At 30.9% G+C, this 24,122-nt stretch overlaps 2 protein-coding genes across 3 annotated transcripts in view; both read left to right on the top strand.

The window, feature by feature from the left end:
* The first annotated feature begins 1,654 nt into the window (after positions 1-1,654).
* LOC143071271 (tRNA-uridine aminocarboxypropyltransferase 2-like) lies at positions 1,655-8,095 on the top strand. Its single transcript, XM_076245478.1, has 6 exons — positions 1,655-1,820; positions 4,132-4,222; positions 4,539-4,633; positions 5,026-5,218; positions 7,259-7,387; positions 7,839-8,095. The coding sequence occupies exons 1-6, from the start codon at positions 1,726-1,728 to the stop codon at positions 8,019-8,021; spliced, it is 786 nt and encodes a 261-aa protein (XP_076101593.1). The 5' UTR covers positions 1,655-1,725; the 3' UTR covers positions 8,022-8,095.
* A 1,759-nt stretch (positions 8,096-9,854) lies between these two features.
* The window catches only part of LOC143071270 (fanconi-associated nuclease 1-like), a 29,120-nt gene continuing 14,852 nt past the window's right edge, over positions 9,855-24,122 (top strand). The window contains exons 1-9 of one of the 2 annotated variants that reach the window (XM_076245477.1): positions 9,855-10,110; positions 11,889-12,021; positions 13,089-14,102; positions 17,923-18,063; positions 18,754-18,958; positions 19,610-19,741; positions 20,275-20,373; positions 22,976-23,110; positions 23,418-23,646. In XM_076245477.1, the coding sequence (XP_076101592.1) occupies positions 11,898-12,021; positions 13,089-14,102; positions 17,923-18,063; positions 18,754-18,958; positions 19,610-19,741; positions 20,275-20,373; positions 22,976-23,110; positions 23,418-23,646 (2,079 nt within the window). In that variant the 5' untranslated portion in view covers positions 9,855-10,110; positions 11,889-11,897. The remainder of the gene's footprint in view (positions 10,111-11,888; positions 12,022-13,088; positions 14,103-17,922; positions 18,064-18,753; positions 18,959-19,609; positions 19,742-20,274; positions 20,374-22,975; positions 23,111-23,417; positions 23,647-24,122) is intronic. The other variant, XM_076245476.1, reaches the window with a different exon arrangement.

The following is a 24,122-nucleotide window of genomic DNA, read 5'->3' as shown; positions in this document are numbered from 1 at the left end:
GAAGACAATCTTTTGTTTCAGTTTTTTTTTTTTTTTTTTTTTTTTTTTTTTTTGAAATTTCCAACATGAGGCATTTGCCTCATTTGCCTCAATGTAGTTACTGCGCTGAGTACCGTTTTCCCTGGTAAAAGAACAACACTCCGAAGAAGTTTAAATGGACTTAGGAGTCCGACAATGAAGAGTACTGGGACCGTAACTTTTTAATGACCTCTTAGACATCGTCAAATTATAACTATTGCTAGCCTGCTCACTGATGACTGTTTACTATTTACTCTACAGAACACTTGAAAAGAAAAAGCCCCCAAAACACTGCAAGGAGATTTTGTAACTTAGAAGTTTAGGCAAACAACTAGAGAGTCAAAGCGGCAACTTCATGCAAAAAACCGCAATTTTTATACGTGTGCATGTAAAACAAATTTCGTTGTAGAAGGGTCTAAAAACAGCACAAACAACATTTTCCAAAAGACCAAAAAAGTGAAAAAGTATATTTAAACAAAACGCATTTGACTAACAGGTCGAACAACTGATGTTCTTTAACCCTGCTGACTGCCATTGGCGATTGCCAAATAACATTGATCACAAGATGTAACAAAATGGATCTTAATAAGATAATGTAAGATAAGAATGTTATTAATCTAATCAAGAACCCATAAAGGGCATCATTTAAATATAACGTAACGGTACCCAAATTGCACCTTTTTAGCGAAAATAGCAGCGGAAATCTTACAAGATTTAAACAATTTGTATTTTATAATTAATTTTGATACTATGCACATCTTTCAACATAGGTAAAAAAAAATTAGATATGCACAAATTGTTCATAGTATTTATCAACAGATGAAGTGTTTACTGAAAAAGCAAAATCTACTCAAAACGTCATCTTTAAAATGAGCAAATACAATATGTTACAAGTATCATTTTCTTAAAAAACGAAGAGTAAGCCAATTGTTCAAAATATTTGGGAAAAATTATACAAAAGCTCTGTTATTATACTTTTGACGATGCAAATTTAAGCATGGATGCAATTTGGGTACTCCTCATTTCAGAATCATTGATGGTTTGGAGGTCAGTTTAGACCAATTTGTCTATGATTCCATATGGATTCAAAATTAAATTGGTAAAACCATATAATAAATAATGATACATCTACAAAATAAACATATAATGAAAACTTTTGTCTGAAGTATAAATAAACGTAGGTTAAAAAACTGTCAAAATAGTCAAGGATTTGTATAGTCTTACTATACAAATCCTTAATTGAAATAGTTAAATATAATATAAATTTAATACTAAACAGAAAAACATTTGTTAACTTGTGGCCACAATATAATATATAATATGTGGTCCTTGTCAAGTCTTTTCTTATTTGATATGTAATTTTGATAATTAATTTCAATAAAATTTCAATAAAATTTATAAAATTTAAAATTTAACAGCCATTCTAGTTTAGATTTGTGTCCCTTGGGTGAAGATCACTCTATAACTTCCTAATCTTCTTTTGCAACAGTATTCTATGTGTATGTAGTCCATAGCATAGATCTCTGCTAAGATTTTTTATTTCAGTAATTGTCTTTGGACTTAAGTTCATTATATGATGGCGACGGCTAGATTCTTTTCGGTTCTTTGTGATATCGAAATGACAAACGCAACTAGGGTTTCACTCCCTTTTCCTAAAAGTACCCTTTTCCAACGTAACAGGGGAAAATAGATTTATAACTTTTCCTAATGGAAGAAGAAAACTTTGTAGAATCTCTTTTTGAATTGGCAGACAACTTAGAAAAACCAAAAATAAACAAAAGAGATGTTTGTTCTAGATGCAGGTAGAAATATATTTAAAATCACATCACATTTGAAAAAGTTAATTTCTGGAACATATGTGAAATACTTCAAATACTAACTTCGTCACCTGACGTTGAGCTAACAACTAGCTGCGGAACCGTAGACGTAGCTTTTAGGTCCTCAAAATTGTCTGCAAATAGTAAAAAAATAACATAAGGACCTAAGAGCTACGGTTTCACAGCTAGCTAACAACAATCAATCAATTCTTTTTTCTCTCTAAATTTATCACACATTCAGTAGATTTTATTTTTTATTTTGGTTTCTTCTCGACTCTTGAGTACAGGTAATTAGCATTTACATTTAATTTGTCCAAATAATTATTTAGCTGTCTTTAAAGTTGAAACATTTGAAAGGCTATTTTTTTTGCTTTGACACCTTTAATACTGCAACTGTGTATACGTAAAAACATTGGATTTATTTGTGAAATACTAAAGGAAATTTTATTCTAATTGTGAATTTGCATGTAAACTGGTGTTTTTGTAACAATCTTAAATTTAACTGGTTATGTAACTATGGTTAAGGATATTTAGTCAGTCTCAATTAATTTAGAAATTGTTTTATTGATCAACTTATAACTGCAAATATGTTATGATGTCATATTGGCCCAAAGAACCTACCCATGTTTTATATTAAAAAAAACCCAAACAGTTGAGATTTCAAAAGACTACAAAAGTCTCCCATTGATATGTGTAAATTACCCTTCCTTGAAGGGTTCACACAATAGACAGGCCACATACTGTAGCCAGGAATTTCCAAGGGGGGTTATTTGGACCCACGAACTCGACTTTAACAGTCACAATTCGAACAGAATGTTTACTTTAACAGTGCTTATTTGTTTTCAAAGGGGGGGGGGGGGGTTCCTCCGAACCCCTCGAACCGCCTGGCTACGGGTATGATAGATGCAAAATTGTTTAAAGGTTACTGGTTTTATTTTGAAGTTATTAAATATCAATATGATTTATAAGGCATCTTTGGATCATAAACCTTGGCTAGCATAGATGTTTATGAAGTTGCTAAGGATACATGTAGTTTTAGTAAATGACAGAAAGATTCATATTAAACATGTTCAAATGTAAAACTAAACATGCTAAAAAAAAGCTGATTATGCACAAAAGGATATAAATAGTGCTGACATAGCAAATAGATATTGGGCATGATTTACAAGTACACAAAACTTGAAAATGCAAAAAGAAAAATATATTGAATCAGATTAGGTGGATTCATATCTAATACGGTGCAGTCCGGTGTATCCGCGCACCCAAGACTTATGACGTCACTTCATTCAACTGATAAAACCAATATTTGGATGATTTAGTGTGAACACATTCATAATATACTTTTATTTTATAAAATCTTCTGTTTGTATGGTTTCATCCTCTAGATTTTGAGTAATATGTGTCCAAAATTAGGGAAACCCGTGTTCTGAGAGTTCCTCCAATGTCCGGTGATTTCGCGCATGCCTTCCAAAAAAAGCTTATTTGGAATAAAGGAAAGATTTTATACTACGAAATTTAGCTCAGTTTGTACCAAACACACTTTCAAGGATGCAGAGCAAAAATTATTTCAATCTGATATTAATTTGACTTAAATAAAACTAATTTTATCTGATGATGTAATTTTTTTAATGGAAATTGGCCAAATATGGTAAATCACAGGATTTCAGTTATTAATTAATTCTTGAACTTATCAATTTTATTCTTTTTTATCCCTTCGGAAGGCTAAAACAATAACAAGAACGATTTTGTATGTGTAACTGTGTTGATATGACGAAATCAGCTAATGCGCGATAACACGGGCCGCGCGGACACCGGGGACTCCACTGTACTTTTCTAAATTGTTCAAAATTGACCAAATATTCTTATCTTGAGATCTGATATAAAAATAAGAAGATGTTCTGTTGTAAGATTGCTAATGAGACAACTCTACACACAAGACTAAATTACACAGAAACAACTGGTCACTGAACAGTCTTTCAAAATTAATAAAACCAATACTGCATAGTCAACTACATGTACATGTATAAAAGCCCCACAAATGACAAATGTATAACAACCAACAGCATGAATGTACAATATAATGATTCAAATGAAGTACAAATATGTTACACAGTCAAAGCAAGCATTAATAGCTTTCCCATGTTTTGGAATAGAGATCTTATAAATGCTTATTTATGAATATTGCCAGAAACAAATAAATGCAAAAAAATTGTGGTTTTGAAAACAAAGAAAAAGAACAATAAAGTAAGGTCCAATATTTTCAAGGTTTTATCAAATGTTTGAATTATAATTTCAGGAGACCAGCCACTGTTTGTTGGTGTCCATTTTTACCATCAGAACCTATACAAATATCAACAACAGTATTTATTTTACAACACCCATTTGAGGTAAATTTTAAAGATATGAATGTTTTTTTTAAATTAAATATGCTTGAATGAAGATAACTATTTTAAGAGAGTGAAAACTGTACAAGACTTGACAACAGGTATTTTTCTCAACACCTCATGAATTTTATACATGAGCTGTAGAAATGTAGATCTTCTTTCACCAGGTCTGCAAATTTTCAAAAAAATATCATAAGGAACAATAGAGCTACGATCCTGCAGCTATCTTTTTATATAAAATCTTTAAATAAACTACATGTACTAATATATAATACACATATGGTGACTTTTTTTTAATCAGTTATAACATTTATTCCAGGAATCAAGAAATTTAAAAACTGCTCCAATGTTAAATCTGAGTCTAGCACCAGAAAAGTGTCATTTTTACAGATCCAAAAAATTTCCAGAACACAGGTAAAATTATATTGAATAAGTTTATTCTGACTTTTATACATAAATTGTCATCCAGCCTTTTTTTGCTAAGTTGCTCATCCTGCTGTGCCTTTTTCAAATTTCATCCAATATCCCCCCTAAAAATTAAATGGTATCTCCCTAAATCTAGTTTTGATGTCATTTTCATTGCACTGATTTTTGTCCAAGTGCCCCCCCTAAAAATTAAATGGTGTCTCCCTAAATCTAGTTTTTATGTAATTTTCTCTCCACTGATTTTTGAACTGATGCTGTTGTAAAGTTAATGACACATTTGTTTCTGTGGAAACTGAGAGACTAAGAGCTGAATGTAAATATGTACGTACTTGAGTACTTTTTAGTAAATAAAATTGTAAATGCCATATTTTTTTTTGTAGATTTCCAGGACTTTTAGAGCTAATGAAACAACCCAACACCTTACTACTGTTTCCAGGCCCTGGGGCTGTTGATATATCTGAGTTACCACCAGTAGGGGATGATGTGTCATATAACTTGGTGCTGTTGGATGGAACCTGGGGACAAGCAAAGAATATGTTTATATCAAATCCTATATTACATTTACCAAAAAAGGTAACATTGGGATGCAAATGTATAAATAGTTGTAAAGTTTGGTTAAATTGTTGCTACTTTGTATGATTGTTCACTGTAACTAAGGTACATCAATCAAAAGGTTGGGATTTCTAACTTGATTGTCAAAGTCATAAACTGATTTAACATAGCAGATCCTAGCTGCGGAACCGTAGCTCTTAGGTCCTTATGTTATTTTTTGACTATTTGCGGGCCATAGAGCTACGGATTTTTCCTATTTCAAAACGTTCGGATTAATTGCGACCCAGGTTGAGGTCGCACTTATTTCTCAAAAAAATATTGTTTATAATCCATGCAAAACTTGTCAATATGTATGGTTCGTTTCGTTAGATATTTTTCTAGGATATGACGTACCTATTTATGTTTGAATATTCATTTCCTTAACACTATTATCTAATTATTTCCATTTGTATACATTCTCCGCCTATTTTATTCGGCCATATTGAATCTCGTCGTGACGTCACGAGAATCAAGAAAAGATAACTCAAATGTCCTCGATCTGCTATGTTGGAGGTGAGGAACGCCCATGAAAAACAAGAACAGACAACTCTTTTAGAAAAACACGTGTTGGTTTGTTTACTTATTTCTAAGCGAGAATCGAGTGTTTTCAAGACTTTACAACATTAATTCATTCGAAATATTTAAATAGCTTGAAAGATTTATTATTTCCATTAGTATTTAACCTTAATTAAACGTACTTTCATTAAAAAAGTCATGAAAATAAAATAAAAGACTACGTAAACAAACCAACACGTGTTTTCCTATAAGAGTTATCATTTCTTGATTCTTGTGACGTCACGGCGAGATTCAATATGGCCGAACAAAATAGGCGGAGAATGTATACAAATGGAAATAATTAGATAATAGTGTTAAGGAAATGAATATTCAAACATAAATAGGTACGTCATATCCTAGAAAAATATCTAACGAAACGAACCATATATATTGACAAGTTTTGCATGGATTATAAACAATATTTTTTTGAGAAATAAGTGCAACCTGAACCTGGGTTGCAATTCCGAACGTTTTGAAATAGGAAAAATCCGTAGCTCTATGGTCCGCAAATAGTAAAAAAATAACATAAGGACCTATAAGAGCTACGGTTCCGCAGCTAAGCAGATCCTGGCTTCTTAATCACATAATTTAGTGTTGCAGACAAAACTTTAAAATTCATACTTACAAATGTCACATCATATTCAGTTCTGATGTCAGTTTTGGAAAAAAGAACTGAATACTCTTGTTTGGGTCATTATAGACTACTATCTAAAGAAAATCAGATTAATAATTGAAGTTTTCTAAACTAAAGTTATTTAAGTGACAAGATAATTGATAAATATAAGCATGGTTAAAATCTTTAATTCATTGTAATAGAAATATTGTTCAAGAGATGCAATAGTTCCAATTTTGAATATTTTCACACAAAAATTACTATAATTTACTAGTGGAAAATTTTGAGCACATACATGTACATGTATCACAGAATATTTACATGAAAAGTCTGTTCATTAGACAAACATTGTGGTAAATATTTAGTTGGTACTTGCAGGTGCTCTACAGTTACAATCAATAACAAACATAGTGGAAAGTAAACAAACCTTGGGAAAACTAATACCTCTTCTTTTTCTTGCTGATTGTACTCAGTAATCTGCACCCTTGTTGGGTAGGTTCAATTTTGTAGAATAAGAACTTTACAAGCCTGAATTTGGAAATAATGTCATCAAATACAAAAAAAAATGTTTGAACATATCCCATCACAATAATAAAAACCTGTAAAATTAATAGAATATGGATTTCATTAAAAAAGATAACAACTGCAACAAAACCAACAAATTTAAATGCCACTAGATAGGTTTTAGACTGGACAAAAAATGGCATCTTCATGATTGCTCCTGGTAAAAAGAAAATCAAGTTGGCCAAACCAGCATTTTTATTGTTGATCCTGACTAACATGACTAAGGTAAAAAATTGAAAAAGTGAAAGAAATCATGTTTTTTTGTAGCTTCTTATTTTTCTTTATTTCAGGTGCAAATAAACTCTACTATAAAAAGTAAATATGTGATACGTACTCAGCCAGATGATGGTTCCCTGTCTACCCTGGAAACAGCAGCTTTTGCTTTATCTGTGTTAGAACAGATTCCAGACTTATTTGATGTAAGTACTTTGTCAAATTTGTTATAGCGGAATGAGGTCTTAAATACAGATGTATCTAATGCATCTTTAAAGGGCAAGATATTATATGAACTAGGCGCTGTCTTCAAATGAATTACCAGCTGTGTGGGTTGCTCAAGCTAATTTCTCCATTGAGCCACGAAATTGGTATAAAGTTCAAGTTTAGGAAACACAATAATATAAAAAACATTAAGTGTCATAATGCTTAAAGAACAAGAAAAGAAAGTCTTCTTTAAGAAGATATTTTCCATGTACATTAAATGGCTGTTTTACCAATTCACATGCAACATGAACACATTGAATAATGAAGTTGATGCATAAATAAAAGTGAAATGTGAAATAAAAATTACAATCAAGTTGCATGAAAATAACCCTTTACTAACTGCATTATTTATGGATTTAACATGATATTGACTTTTAATTGTGTTTACAGGTATTGACCAAACCTTTAGAAGCCTTGTGTCAGTTCCAGCTAAATCATGGAGCCTGTACTCACCACAGTAGATCATATAAAATAGAAAATGGATTGTGGAAGAAAAAACTGTCTAAGAAAGCTATAAAAAGGCTGGAAGAAAAGAAGAACCAACAAACATCAGATGGAAATCAGCAAAGTTGACAAACATTTTTTTATTTTATTTATTTTAGTGTATGCAGAGATTTATTGCTTTATTAAAAATTGTACATGAACAACTTTATTTCTTTCAAATCAAAGATATTAAAAACAAATAACTTGTCTACATGTCTGTCAGACAAGGTTCACCTGACCTTGACCTCATTTCATGGATCAGTGATGATTGTTTAAGTTATGTAATTAAGGTTAATTTCTTAAATACTATAAGCAGTAGGTCAACTATAAGTGGTGTATGGAATGATTGTATGGGGAACAATGTCATCCTGCATGTTTAATCTGACATTTACCTAATTTTTATGATCATTGGTAAATTTTGATTTCTTTTGTGTTTTCACACACGTAGCCAAGGGGTGGGGTTTGAGTGGTTCGTATGAAACCCCTCTTGAAAACTAATAAGCATTGTATAAGTCGGCGCTCTGTTTGCATTGTAACTAAAGTTGAATAGGATTGTATCGAACCTCTCCTTCCTCCTTGGAAAATGCTGGCTACAGGCCTGTTTTCAGTCTGTTTTTCAAGTACTGTAAATTTAGAAATTTTTGAGTGCGTTCAAAAATAGACAAAAATGATAGATTATTTATTGTGATTTAAGGGAAATCTGCATACTGATATATGTACAAGATATCAAAATGCGATTCCTTATTATTCTGATACTCACCCAGTCAAATTATTTGCATTAATAGAAAGCTCGCAATTATTTCAGAATTTACAGTACTATCAGCAATAGTAAACTATATTTGGTGCATTGAATGATTGATAGGTGAATATGTCTGTCTGTTATATCATCTGACCTTGACCTCATTTTTATGGTTCATGAGTCAATATTAAGTTTGTGTATTTTGGTCTATACTAAAAGCAATAGATCAGCTATATTTGTTGTATTGAATAATTGTAAGGTGTCCATGTCCGCCTAGCAGATATAATCTGACTGTGACCTCATTTTCAGGGTTCATTGGTTAATATTAAGTGTGTGTGTTTTGGTTGGCTTTTTATTTACTATAAGCAATAGGTCAACTATATTTGGTGTATGGAATAATTGTACAATAATTAAATGTACATGTCTCTAACAAGATTTTTCTGACGTTGACTTTATTGTCATTGATCTTTAAAAAATGTTTAGTTTGTGTGATACTTGTGTAAAACCTTTATCTTAAAAAGACTTTCAACGTAAAATCAATGAACAGGTAAGCAGGCCATGCACTCTTGTTCTGTTTTAATACAACCTTGAGAGGTGAACATTGATCAAAATGTATTTCTTTGTCATTCAATTGTTACCTTGTAATTACAGCAACCCACCCAAGCTGACAGGTAAGATTTGATTGTCTTGCTTGGGAATTATAAACTCATTCAGTTATATCTCATAATTTTTGGCAAGGGACACTATATATTTGAAAAAAAATGCTGTGTCAAATATGAAATTATTTTCAAAGTAAAATTCTTCATGCAGCAATTAAATGGGTAAGTTGAAAGATAGACAACTCCATGGCTATAGAAAGGAATTGCCAAAAAATAATAAGTTTTTAAAATTAAAGATTGGGTAACACCAGAGACATATAATATAATACAATATTGTATTAAATCCCACCACAGATACTTGAGGACTTAAAATCATTTGTTCCAAGATGTACAGTCATATGGAGATGAAATTTTATTGTGAGTATTTTTGCAAACTCCAATTCAATAAATGTATATATTTATTTTTATTATCACATGGTTGTCAACTATCGTGTCTATAAGGACGTTGGTTTTAAGCTATAACACGGATTATCTCCACTTTCTAACCGGAATTGTTTCTGTACTCTACAACTTTCAGGGGGAAATAATCAATACAATTTCTGCAAAATTTGCATGGTTCATGATATTTTTATGTCAAAAAAAGTTCTTTATGTCATGCTTTATTTAATATACCTTGGTGTGTGCACTCACATAATACACATAACTGAAATATTTGGTGTTCTCTTACATGACACCTTTCATAACCTGAAATATTAAAACATTCGAGAAAAGTCAGAAAAAAATATTTCTACTCTCCCACCATTGGCACCAATCATCTGAACATTTAGAGTAACTTGTTCAAGTAAGTTGCTTCTATTTTCCTTTTAAAATATCTTTCAAAAGGTTGGGGAAAATCTCTCAAATGAGGGATAGCCCTTCAATTTAATGACTATCCATTTTATGAGGCATATTTCAAGTGATAAATTTTTTTGGTTTTAAAAACCACCTTTTTGCATGTTTAGTACGAAAGAGCACATATTTATATTATTTAAAGTAACTTTTTCTAAAGAACTATACATTTTCTGGTATTATATGGTCAAATCATGTCCAAGAATTTTTTTAATATTCCTGGACCTATATGATATCTTCTTTTATATTAGTAAAAATAAGTAGACCCCTCTTTTAGAAAAGTTTCTGTAGTGTTATGTTGATTTTCAAGGGCAATAAAGCACGTTATAAATATTCTAAAGCCTGGTATTTCTTAATTGCCTTGATTTCCTTGTGTATTCCTATGAGTAGGTAACACCTCTCGAAACAAAAGCTGATTTTTATCAGCTATAGTTAGAGGAGGGGATATGGTGTTTGCGCAGTGCTAGGGGGTAATGTCTTAGAAGTATGAAGTGAAAAGTACAGGTTCCAGTCCTGGACAGGGATGAAGTTAAGAATCAAATCTACTCTAACATTGTTATGTTGATTTTCTAGGCACTTTAACCCTTTCCTCCATAATGACGCTGACCCCTTTACTTAATAATGACGCCTTTTGACGCCTGTGTAGTACCTCAGTTGAAACATCATGTCTTTGAAAATTCTGTATCAGACTAAAACAGTTGTTGGCATGACACGGGTTATGTTCTTCTCATATATTTTATGATAGTATGATACTAAACCCCTAACGGGAGGGATTGTGCCTGATATTCATATCGTCGCTGGGCTTCCAAAATGTTGTATATGACTTTTTTTGGCTAAAAATACTTTTTGACACCCATGGTCTGGGCAGGAGGAAATCTTTGGTATTACAAAGTAGCATATAGTTAGACCAATTTATTTTCTATTGTTACATCTTCTGACATCGGACTCAGACTTCTCTTGAACTGAATTTTAATGTGCGTATTGTTATGCGTGTACTTTTCTACATTGGCTAGAGGTATAGGGAGAGGGTTGAGATCTCATAAACATGTTTAACCCTGCCGCAATTTTGCGCCTGTCCCAAGTCAGGAGCCTCTGGCCTTTGTTAGTCTTGTATGATTTTTAAGTTTAGTGTCTTGTGTATAATTCGGAGTTTAGTATGACGTCCATTATCACTGTACTAGTATACATATTTTTTAAGGGGCCAGCTGAAGGACGCCTACAGGGGGTGCAGGATTTTCTAACTACATTGAAGACCCATTGGTGGTCTTTGGCTGTTGTCGCTTTGAGACATTCCCCATTTCCTTTCTCAATTTTATTAGTAAAATTTGTATCTAATATAAAATGGATATTCATGAGAATATCTGACTGGAATTTTATTGATGACATGTTTGTTTTCACAATGCATTAATACTTTAAACCTGATGACTTTTTTTTATTGAAAAATCCTATGCAACAAAAAAAATGTCCATGGAGGAAAGGGTTAAACATATTCTAAAGCCTGGTATTTCTTAATCATAAGAAGTTTTGATGAACAAGGTATTATTACATTTTTCACTACGCATATGCTGACATATATATATATATATATATATGTGTGTGATATATATATATATATATATATATATGTGTGTGATATATATATATATATATATATATGTGTGTGTTCTGTATTTGGGTTGTAAAACACAGCTAAAACTTAGTCAATTGTATTTTGTGAACATTTTTTTTTAGGTTGATAAAATGAAGGTTAATCAGAAGAAAGCAAATTCAAAAGGAAAGGGTAATATGCAACCCACACCTGGTACTCAAACTATAACTTCGATGTTCAAGAAACAACTAGCTTCAACAATGAAAAAGGATTCAAGTAAGTTTACAATGACTCAAGAAGAAGGTATGACTTCATTCTTGATTTTAAAAGTACTTTAGAATTTTGTTTTTTACAAATTGTCAGTAGGGCATCAAACTGTTTGCATAGTGCAAAACAGCAAACATTTTTCTCATTTCAGATTTCAGAAATTAAAACGAATTTTTCTACAAATATTTTATTATGAGGGGATTAATATTCAACAGCATAGTGTATTGCTCAATAGCAAAAAACAAATTTTTAAGTTCATTACACCACATTCATTCTCTGTCAGAAACCTATGATGTTTCAACTACTTAATCACAATCCAAATTCAGAGCTGTATCAAGCTTGAATGTTGTGTCCATAGTATAGTAAAAAAAAAAAAAAAGACTGAAATCCCAGCAAATCATTTCGGTCTTCTGAGTTTCCAAATCGGTCATGACTGGCATATATGACCGTTTCCTGACCCTTGGTCCATACTTGCCCCAACTGTTCAGGGTTTGACCACTGCCGTCGTATAAAGCTGCGCCTTGCTGTGGAGCATCTGGTTTATATACATGTAAAATATCTTTTCAGTGAAGCCTTTGCTCAAATATATATTATGAACAATGCACTAAATACCAAGACATGAAACAGGATACATATCAGCAATTTTACAACTGATAAGGTGGTACCTAACACTACAGGGAGATAACTCTGTAAAATCAGCTAAACGTTTTAATTACATTGTGTTGTTAAGGGAATACTAAGCATCTCAATGATCAAAATTAGTGTTTGTCAAACTGCTATACAACCAGTGTAATTTTTCTGATAAAATGGTTGGTTCAATTTTTTGAAATTTTTATATTTTTGCCATAGGGTCAAAGTAAATACTTTGTTAAAATTCTATGAAAATTAAACGAGCCAAATTAGTTTTAGTGAAGGTGTTGGGTACCACCTTAAATGTGTCAAAATCAATTATAGCTCTGTGTGGCTACAATATTAGGGGGCAATGTGTTCAGTATATTATGCTCAAAATCCCCAAAGTCTTAAAAGTGGGAATCTTTAGATTAAATAGAGACTTAAAAAATTAGGAATGTTTTCAGATTGCAGTCCAGCAAAGACATCAAGCAGTGAAGATGATGTTATGATTGTCAAAGTAGAAACAGAATCGTCATATTTCCAAAAAGGCTCTTGTGATGGATGTGAGGGAAGTAGAGTTCAGCCAAGACGAAGATTAAGTCTAAAGAAGTCTGTTAGTGCTGGAAGTTCAACAGCTCAAACAAAAACAGATGTTAAATGTTTAAAGAAAGAATCTGATAATAAGGGTTCACAAGAAATACCTCCTTTGACTGAACCTGATAGTTTAGATAAAATTTCAGATAAAAGTGATACTAAAGGAAGTGCTCGTAAATTAAACTCCAAAAAGTCAAACATTGTCAGGGTATCTGAAGATAAAGATATTGTTACGGGAGAGGATGGAGATGACATGGGAGAAGAAAAAGATGAGTTTGTAAGGGAATCATCACAAAAGGAAAACCAAAACAATCCTGACAGCTCTAGAAAAACAAAAAGAAAATTAAACCTCAGGAAGAGAAAATCTGATACTTTGTTGGAAGAAGAATCTAGTAAAATAAGTAAAACTGAAAAGAAAGGAGAAAAATCTCATACGAACAAATCACAGGATCAGCATTCTTGTTCTCATGACAAACATAATTCTGATGATGGTATTAAAATGGAAATTACTTCTGAAACTTGTGGTCAGGGGGAGTGTTCTTTAGAAAATAAACACCCCTCAGACAGAAGAGACTTCAAGACAGAAAATGGTCACATGTTGAACACACAGCCATTTCAATCAGTGAAAGAAGAACCTTGCACTACTAAATCTCCAAATCATAAATTGATCAAATCAAATTCTACTGAATCAAGTGTTGTTGACGAAAGTTCTCAACAGAATGAAGATATAGACATTGATGAGGATAAGAGTTCAGAATTTAGGACACCATACTATTTAGAGAATTTTAGAACAGTATTAACAACTGTTTTTGAAGATGAGAATAATATAAAGTTATACAATAGTGAGGATATGGATGTTATATCAACATTTAATGAATTATCTGGTAAAAAATATTTATTTTGAAGTTTCTTTAAATCTTTTGTCTGATCCCATCGTTATAAAGGTATCCCACGCTCTTCATTGGTTAACATTGGTATAAGTTAACTATGGTTAAGGTTGTACATATAGAGCAAATTTTATAATTTCAGAAAAGAACATCCAATTTTTTGTAATTTTTGCAAACATTTTTACAAATTTTTATACAATAAAATTAGAATTCAAGTATATGTAATAGCTTTGGAAACATTAACATACTGGTAAATCAATATTTACATTAGTTCCAGAAACATCAAGGAAACAGGATATGAAATTGTAGAAACTAATACAGATTGGCAATATTTTAAATGATTAATGTTTTAAAGTCTACAATTTCAAAAAATGAAAGTCATGTTTTTTTAAAAGCACTTTTAAGAGGGGGGCAAGGGGGGTCCCAATAACAGCAAAACAGCAAATTGATTTGGCTCATAACAGATAACAAGGAATTAAAATGGACAAAAACAGATAACAGTAAATGAAATATTAAAATAATTCGGTCTTTGACAAATCAGTATTTCTTATTACGGATATAATCCTTTGTAATGCATTCCATTTTCTATGACTTTTCTAGAATGTGTTTAAATTACTACTCAATATATTATAATATTTTTTATATGCTCGTTTACGGAACGTATTATGGTATACAGTAGATTCCGGTTATTTGCATAGCCTATTTGTCAGACAAAATTATGCAATAAAGCGGAGTATGCTTATATCCGAAATGCCAAATGACAGAGTCAAATAACATCGATAGAACAGATCAGTAAAAGAAATCCCTGAAGAAAGATGAACGTCTGTAATCCACATACAATATACTGAATGATGATTTATTCTAATAAAAATTTTATGTCTACTCTAGTGTCATATGTGTTATTTTATTTTGTTTCTTTAAAATAGTATGTTAATAAAGATTATAAACACATTTGGTTTTAGTTTATTTGCATTCAGACTTTCCTTTACCTGGGATACGAAAATAAACTGTTCTAAAAATAGATTTGTTTCTATGACCCATATGTACAATGTACATTGTTAGGCTTTGATTAAAATAAACTTTTAAACAATACTTCACAGTTTATAATTATTTTAACAATAGATGTGTAATGAATTGCTGTTGATATGCAGTTGGGCACTGAAGTAACAACTTGTTAGTTTCGTATATGCAAAGCAGTAATGATGGGGCCCTGTACGGGTTAATTGCTGGACACAAGTATTGAAAGTGAGAAAATATAATAATTAAAAGTAAATGCTCTTTTCATAAAATATTAAAAACAAATGATTGATGTATAAAATTCTTTAACCATATGTAAATGCCCTATAATATTAACATTAATACAGATCACCCCAAGCCCAATAGAATTCACATTGGTTATGATCGATAATTAGCAGGAGTTTTTGTTTTAAAAATTAACCCCAAATGTAATCTATGGACAATTGTTTAAATCCAATCAATTATTAACACCCTTTGAAGTAGAATGGTCAGTGTTTTTACAACAATTATCTGTTTGACATTTTTATGACCTCGAGGCTTAAAATAGAACATGGGAAACTTTACCTGTGTAGACATCGAGGTTTATTTTTATATCAAATTCCATAATATAAACACGAAAGAAACTGTTTTAAAACTTTATTTCAATAACACAAAAGTAAATATGAAATAATAACGAAAATAAGGATGCATTCAAGAAAAATATACTTACCAAATGACCGTTTCCGGTCAAAAATCTCGTCAGTTTTAACTAAGCATATCTAGACGGCAATAATTTTCTATGCAATAAACCGAAAGGCCACTTGTAGAGCTATGCATATAACCGGACAATTTAACATTAGATGAATGGGAAATGGTTTTGTGCAGGAGAAAACTATGCAATTAACCGAATTATGCTATTAAGCGGTATGCAATTAAGTGGAATCGACTGTACTGTTGTCCGTCTGTTGTCAATATTTCGGACATTAACTCAAAAACTCTTTAACCAATTTGCATTAAACTTTGGAATATTGTTTATATCTATTGACGTGAGCTCCTTTTTTTTTTTTATATAAATTTTAGATTTTAAGTTTCTGCGTAATGGGTTGTTTATTCAATAAAATTGGTGTTTTTTTTTCAGTTTTCAGATAATATCTCAAAAATACTTTCACAAAGCAAGGAATTTTTGTGAATTGTTTATATCTATTAACATGAGGTAACTTTCAATTTTTTTCAATTTTAGATTGTAGTTTCCGAGTTAACGGGTTTTATTAATTGAAAAGGGGGGATTTTCCAGTTTTCAGACATTAACACAAAGAATGTTTTCAGCAGTTCTCATGAAACTTTGCTGAAATGTTTATATCTATTGTTGTAAACTCCCTTTCGATTTTTATTAATTTTAGATTTTATGTTATTGAGTTAAAGGATTTTATTCATTAGAAAAAGGTGGTATTTCTAGTTTTCAAAAATAACACAAAAATGCTTTCAGCAGTTCTCATAAAATGTTGGTGTATTGTTTATATATATTGACTGAAGCTCCTTTTGTTGCTAATAATAAAAAATGACCTAAAAGAGTTTGAATATTCTGACTTTTTCTAAATGACCATTTAATGAGGTGTGTGAATTTTTCTTAATAAGACTATGAGGCAAAGTGGTATATAGGGTAGAAAAAACAAAAGCACCAATTATAAGCATGCAATTTATCAAGTACTTCGAACGAATTTTGACACTCCAAAAGCAATTAATTCCACTATTTTCAAATGCCTTATTTGAACAATTTTTTATCAGCTGAGGTTTTTGATTGTACCAAGTGTACTTGTAAGTAGAATAATAGTTTAGTAGGGAAACAATGGCTTGAAACAAAATAAATAATTGTTTGTAATGAGTTATGTGCAGCTTCGGACCCAAGTACATGGTTGAAACTTTCATTGTACAATGCATTTGGTCCTGCTTTGAAAAGAATCACAGAGCTGAGTCTATGTACTATGTTATATAAAAGGTTAAGTGGTTGTTAGGACCTAGTCCTTAATTGAGATCCTTGTCAGATATTCCTGGCCATATGTTTTCCTATTTGTCATATTAAGAATTGTTTTAATTTCATATGTTCGTACGTGAAACCAGGAACATTATTCTCATACAAAAAATTAAGATAGTTCTAAATACACATTCATAAAAAAATGGAATTTATTACAAAGGATAATCATAAGATATACTTTAATTGTCCTGGACCTCCCATGATTTCTGAGATGGGTATATGTTAATGGAGTCCTTCTCTGAATACGGGACATTTAACATATTAGTAGTGGTAGACCCCAATGTCCAATGATCTTCAATTTATACCGAATATTGACTGTCAAAAAAAAATGCTAACATTCCAATTTTCAATAACAGTTAACAGCAAATACAAATATCACAATAACAGATAACAAAAAAACTAAAAGCCAAATAACAGCTAACAAAGAATAAGACAATAACAGCTAACAGCAAATATCTTTTCAAAATAACAGGTAACAAAGAATTAAATTGCCCATTAACAGCATAACAGTTAAACCCCTTGCCCCCCCTCTTTTAAGAATGAATAAGGTATTTTTTTCTCTCATTCATATGACTTTAAAAGATTTCAGAACTGTCAAAATACTTTGTTTAGGATTATCTGTATCAAAAATAATAAAACAAACATTGTTTCTTTGTGTGTATATATATCTGACATTTGTAATTTAATAATACATGTACTGCAATTCCTTGAAGAAGGTCCAGTTATAAGTATCTCAGATGTTCTAAAAATAGTACTGGCACATGTTAATTAATTTACTGTCCTTTACAGAAACAGCACAGAAGTTGTACCTGAGATTGTTCTGCAGAAAGTGGGTGTGGCTACCTTTAAGTAAGATAAAATATCCAAAGATTGCAGAGGACTTACAGCCTGTTGTTGAAGAACTTGTGGAGAAAAAAATGTTAACTGAAGGTAAGCAGATAGACTAAGGGACGACATCAAAAGTTCAATGTAGGATAAAAAACTTAATTCATATAGTTTTTTCACTGACCCCCCTACCCCCCCCTCTTAACTTAATTTGGAAAAAATTGATTGACCAATAAGGATATATATAAAATCAATGTCAATGAAACAAAACTTGAAGCAATTTTGACCCCCCACCCCCAAACTATTTGAATTAAGTTTTTTATCCTTTATTGATTTTTTGACATCTTTTGGAGCCAATAATCAATTTTCATAAGACTTGATAGCTCTTTTAATACTTGACAATTTCTCTGTAACATTAAACGTACTGACAAGTGCGGAATAAAAGGAATAAACCTGGTGCTTTATAATCTTCATCTATTATTCATTGTACATTTCTTTTAAAACTAGCAATTTATTACCTCTTTAAATTTAATAGTTATATTTGAATAATTTAATTTTGGATGTATTACATCTTTTGATTGGCTGAAAGTGTTTTTTCTATCAGCTCATAGACACACTGTTGTTATGTGACGGCGGCATCATTTATACTTTTTGTTATTATTGACTCCTTTTTAGAATTAAATTATAAGGAATTACTTTAACTTTATTTCTGTCTATTAGTAATAACATAAAAAATATTGTTTCTTTAAGAAATTTACTGATGGAAACTTGTTACACTGATCTTTTTTTTCACAGATAAAGAGTTAAAAGATCTGAAGATAGCTTTGAAATTATTATCAGGAGGAGATACAAAGACTTTAGCAAAAATGTACCACATGAATACTGCCAGTCAGAATAAAGTTGATATAACAGACCTTCTGATGAAAAAGACAAAGCAGAATACAATCGGTTCTATGTTCAAAGTTGCAGGGAATTCTCCTGAAACTCTTATGTTGAATAGGTAATTCTTAATCTTATTTTGTTTTTATTTTTCATACAAAGGAGATATTCAAATCATTTTTTATTATGCATCACAAATAACCAAATTCATGATACTTAATGCTGTATTTAACCAGTAGGCTTTGTCTTTCACAATACAGTTTGCCTAAAAATAATTTGACATTTTAAACTATGAATTTCAGCCTATTGCTTGCTATGAACATTCTGAATTCATAATATGAATGGGAGATAACCTTGATTTTGATGAAATATTATCTCCCTTTGATATAATTTAATTAGAGTAAATATAGAGGAAAATCAATAAGTGTGCAATAGTGTTTTGTTCAGAAAACAAAGCAACAATCTGAAACAATGCTAAAACTTATTGATTAGAGTTATACCATTAAAACACACATGATACTCAGGGACGGCACTTTCAAAATAGGTTAATCACTTATAAAGGCAATTTTAGAATTTTGCTTATATTTCAAAGTACATATTAAAGTATGTGAAATATTCACATTGGTGAAACATATCTGTAAGTAATACAGAGCAACTATTCCTAGCCAGTCATCTAATTTGAGCCAAACTGAATAAGGGAGATGTTTTAAATGCATATTTAATATTATAGAAATTAGAAAGTAACACATGGTAATTTTCCCATTTCCTTTAGAGCCAAGAAGTTGTTAGGTACATGTATATGTGTAGCAGAGGAACCAAGGAAGGTGTTTGCCAGGACATTGATGCTGTTTTCTTTGACAGATACTGTACTGGATGAGGACAGCTCAGGACAGTCACTTCAATTGTATGTATTTTGTTGATACTAACCATGCCAAATTAAATTTACAAAGCATTTATTTTGAACATATGTGCCATTGAATGAACCATGGGCTTTCAAACTTTCAGCATCATGTACCATATGAAGTTAACCACAAGTTAAAGCGTGTTATAGGTAAATACTAAAAATAATAAAGGTGTAAGGATATGCAGAATGACTCTTTTTAATTCCAACACATGAACCTGAAATAAAATGCAAATAAACTAGAAATTGGAACTCAGGACACCATTTCTCTTACAACTTTTAATGATATCTTTCTGCAAAAAGGATATCATTCTACAAAAAGATATCATTCTACAAAAAGATATCATTCTACAAAAAGATATCATTCTACAAAAAGATATCATTCTGCAAAAGATATCATTCTGCAAAAGGATATCATTCTGCAAAAGGATATCTTTCTACAAAAGGATATCAATAGGCATGATAGATATAGAAATAAGAAGATGTGGTATGATTGACATCTGTAATGTTATTATTTTGTAGTGATTTAATTACAGGTTTCAGATGTTAAGAGTAAATATTGGACAAGTTACTTACCCTAAATTCACAGTCAACAAACAGACAAAGATCTTTCTTGATAGAGAGGCTCTGCTGAGGTATTTTGTTTAAGTTTACAATAATTATAGAATGTCTAATTTTGTTGAGACATTTGCAGCACACACAGTTTTAGATTAACATATCTGAAGCACATTTAAAAAATTAAGGGCAATATGGACCATAATTTGCTATTGGGCTCCGTTTCCTATAACTATAGAAAAGTGATAAAATGTGAATTACTGTAAGAAAAGTTGCAACTACATCTAAAGATGCCATTATTTTTATCAACATACAAGTGTATGCTACTCTTCCCTAGAAAAAAAATTAAAATATACGAATTTCAAAGATTCTACAACCGTATTTTTGTGTCGTTTCTCGCGTTACTTATTGCTTCCGAAGAGCATAACGCTGACTGATTTATAGATAATCGTCACCAGCAAATTCGTAACTTTTGCTTTCAAATAACAAAGAACATCGACCAATAAGAAAAGTGAGAAGAAAATGCCGAGAACTATAAGTATTTATGTAGCAGATGTAAGAACAGTGGCGTGATTTTTGAGTCCGATTTCGTAACGCAATTTTTAGATGATGTAATCTGCTTTGTTGTAATAGAATTCTTAAAAACAATATGCAAATATGAACTCTCGCGAGATGTTCAAACAGGTAAATCCGAGATAATTTACATTCTTGTCTTGATCTTCGTAATAATTAAGTAAGAAAATTACGTTGTCGTTATGCGTTACATTTCACACGAAACAGAAGTCCAGTTATTTATTAAAATTTTTTTTGTCCTTAAGTTCTAACCATTTCCGGTCATACGTGAAACATGTGACTAACATGTGATAACGCCATTACGGCCGGATGTACGAAATACTAGGTCTAAACATTGTTTTTGTTTCCAACGGGATGTTAGCAAACATAATCTCTAGACTTGTTTCGTCTTGTTTAAAAGAGGAAAATACAATTGTCAAAGAGATTGCGCTGGTGGTCTGTTATTTTTCCTATGTGCATAATGTTACATACGATCCTGTGTGAAAATAAATGCCCAATGACTTGACAAAATCGATTTCATATTTGACAGACGTTAGAACACACTTCGTTTCCCGATAATGACGTGAAGAGTCCTTGGAAAAATCAATCGAAATTACGTCTCTTATCATTGTACCAATGCTCGTTGGATTGATTTAACTTCAGCAGTAAATATTACTGGATATTTTAGGTGAATAAATATAATTTAATAACAAATACATGTTAATATACCGTTACACTTAGAATGTACAAAGTTGGAATCCTGTCACAGTTTTTAATTAATATTTTTTATTCATGTTCTTCAAACACTTATCAGAAACGCAATAAACTTGTCAAAGGAGAAGTAAACTTTTACCATGCATGACTTGAAAGGAAGTACTTTATTGATTTTAGCCCACTAAAGTAGGTTAAAATTTGGAAACCATGTAGATGGTGTACAGGTCACAAGTATCACATTGTGCCTATTTTAAAGATTTTAATTCCAAGTTAAAAGTTTTTTTCTTTACTTGATTTAAAGAATGTTACATTGCCAATGATTTGGAATAAATTGTATATAACTGGAATATCAAAACCAAATATAAATACATTTTTTTTGGCTTAAACATCAAGATACAACGATTATGGTATCCTGTATCAATGGAGAAAATATGGAAAATTCTGAATAAATTGTACTAATTGTTTTCAAAACAAGCACATATTTAGGAGTTTTATAATACTGTTACATTTAAGATGGATTTTAAGAAAAAGTATACTGTTCAGATTATTTTAAGCAGATTTTGCAATAAAATAAAACTAAAAAAATGCTTTCGGTTTCTTATGGTTTCCTGTCAGGTTTAAAAAAAACTTTAATATAATATTGAAAATAGATTTTAAATATTAACATGAAGCAAGTAACACTAGTAATGGTGTTTATTTATGCCTTTTGAATTATATTGTGCAAAATAAAGAAAATAAAGATTGGTTTCCTGTTTGGTTTCATGTCACGTAAACGGTGAATCAAAATGTATTAATTTTTTCTCGAAAAACTCAATTGTTCCATTCATACTATTCTAACACCAACACAACCCACAAAATAAAAGTTAAAATTTTAGAACTTATAAAAAAGGATACAAAAAGAAACCAAAGGCCGAATACCAAATTATGGTCCATATGTGAACAGTGTATTTTCAATCTTCACCATATTCATCCTATTAATACTGCCAAGACAAAATTTGAAAATTCATTATAAAGATTTATACCCTCTGTCCATCATTCTAAGTAATTTAGCAGTTTGAAGCTTGTCAGTCATAGTATGCATGAGTTAATGCACATTATGCATCACAGGAAACTATAAAAATACACATACTGAGTATCATCATGTAGAAATAGATAATTGGTTGTAAATATTTCACACTATTTTCCACCAGGAACACATATTCTTTGCTGTTTTTTTTTATACTGGAATACAATTAACAATGAAGTATTTTCACAGTTGGAAAAGAAATTCCTTTATATTTGATCCAGTGAAACATATGATAGAGACAAACCATTAAAAACTAGGCATTTGCAAAATTAATTTGATTAAAGAAATATGCAGAACGTCAGATATATATTACAATCATTTATGGTTTGGTTTTGCATTTTTCTTTGTAGATTTTGTGAAGCTTCTCTACTTGAGTTTGAAATTCTCACTCAGATAGAAAGGAACAAATATGCAGATGCTTTTATTATTTATGAGGAAGCTGTAAAACAGTATGAAAGTTTAACCAAAAACAAGCACATAGTAAAGTGAGTAAAATCTAATCAAGGTGAATTAGAACTGTCTTTTATAATCTGTGTAATCTGCAAGACTGATATTTGTTTTACATTCTTTGCTAATTTAAATTATGCTTTCAAACTAATTTCTGTAAAATGATTCATTTTCATCTTTTCTTGTCTCCGAATTTGATGTTTTGTGAATTTTTCATATTTGTGAAATTAGGGAAAAAACAATCAAATCTTTTTAAACTTTACTGTTGATATTTTATGTTTATATGTTATTCGTAGAACTCACAAAACATTGGAAATTTTAAAGGTATTTCCCTTTTCCTTTTAGATTTGATAAAAAGCTACCAGTGTTTTTACGACCATTCACTGCCTGTGGGGTCTACACAAGGGTGTTTAACCAGGGAGTAGAGATCTTACAACGGAGAAAAGATTACACAGCAGCTGTAGATCTTCTGAAGAAACTTCTATCACAGGGATGTTATTGTCAACATTATAGAGGTCATTGGTGGGAGAGACTGGCATTGAATTATGACATACATCTTAAAAAACAAGATATGGTATATACATTTTGTCATATTCTTTTTTTTTCCTTAAATAAGAAATATGTATATCTTGAAATTTAGAATTAATTTATTTTCTTTTTAATAGTAATCAAACATTCTTCTACAAGCTTAAACATTAACTTTTGTAATGTATTCTTATTAAAATAGGTTTATTTGGTCAATATTTTCAGGCCCGATTGATATGATGAATTAAAGATATTGATAGAAAGAGGAATAAATCAAGAGTGATTAAGAACTTTTCCAAGTTATAAACTTATACTTTTTTCTTGCCACCTAAAGAAGTACACTACAGCTTTAATATTCCTATATTTAATTTTACTTGTCTCAAACAATCCTTCAACTGCTATTATTTTACTTGTCTCAAGCAATCCTTCAACTGCTATAATTTAACTTGTCTCAAGCAATCCTTCAAGCTATTATTTTACTTGTCTCAAGCAATCCTTCAACTGCTATTATTTTACTTGTCTCAA

This window comes from Mytilus galloprovincialis, chromosome 4 (genome assembly GCF_965363235.1).
Source record: "Mytilus galloprovincialis chromosome 4, xbMytGall1.hap1.1, whole genome shotgun sequence".
Classification (NCBI taxonomy): Eukaryota; Metazoa; Mollusca; class Bivalvia; order Mytilida; family Mytilidae; genus Mytilus; species Mytilus galloprovincialis.
This window is presented reverse-complemented; position numbering and strand designations above follow the sequence as displayed.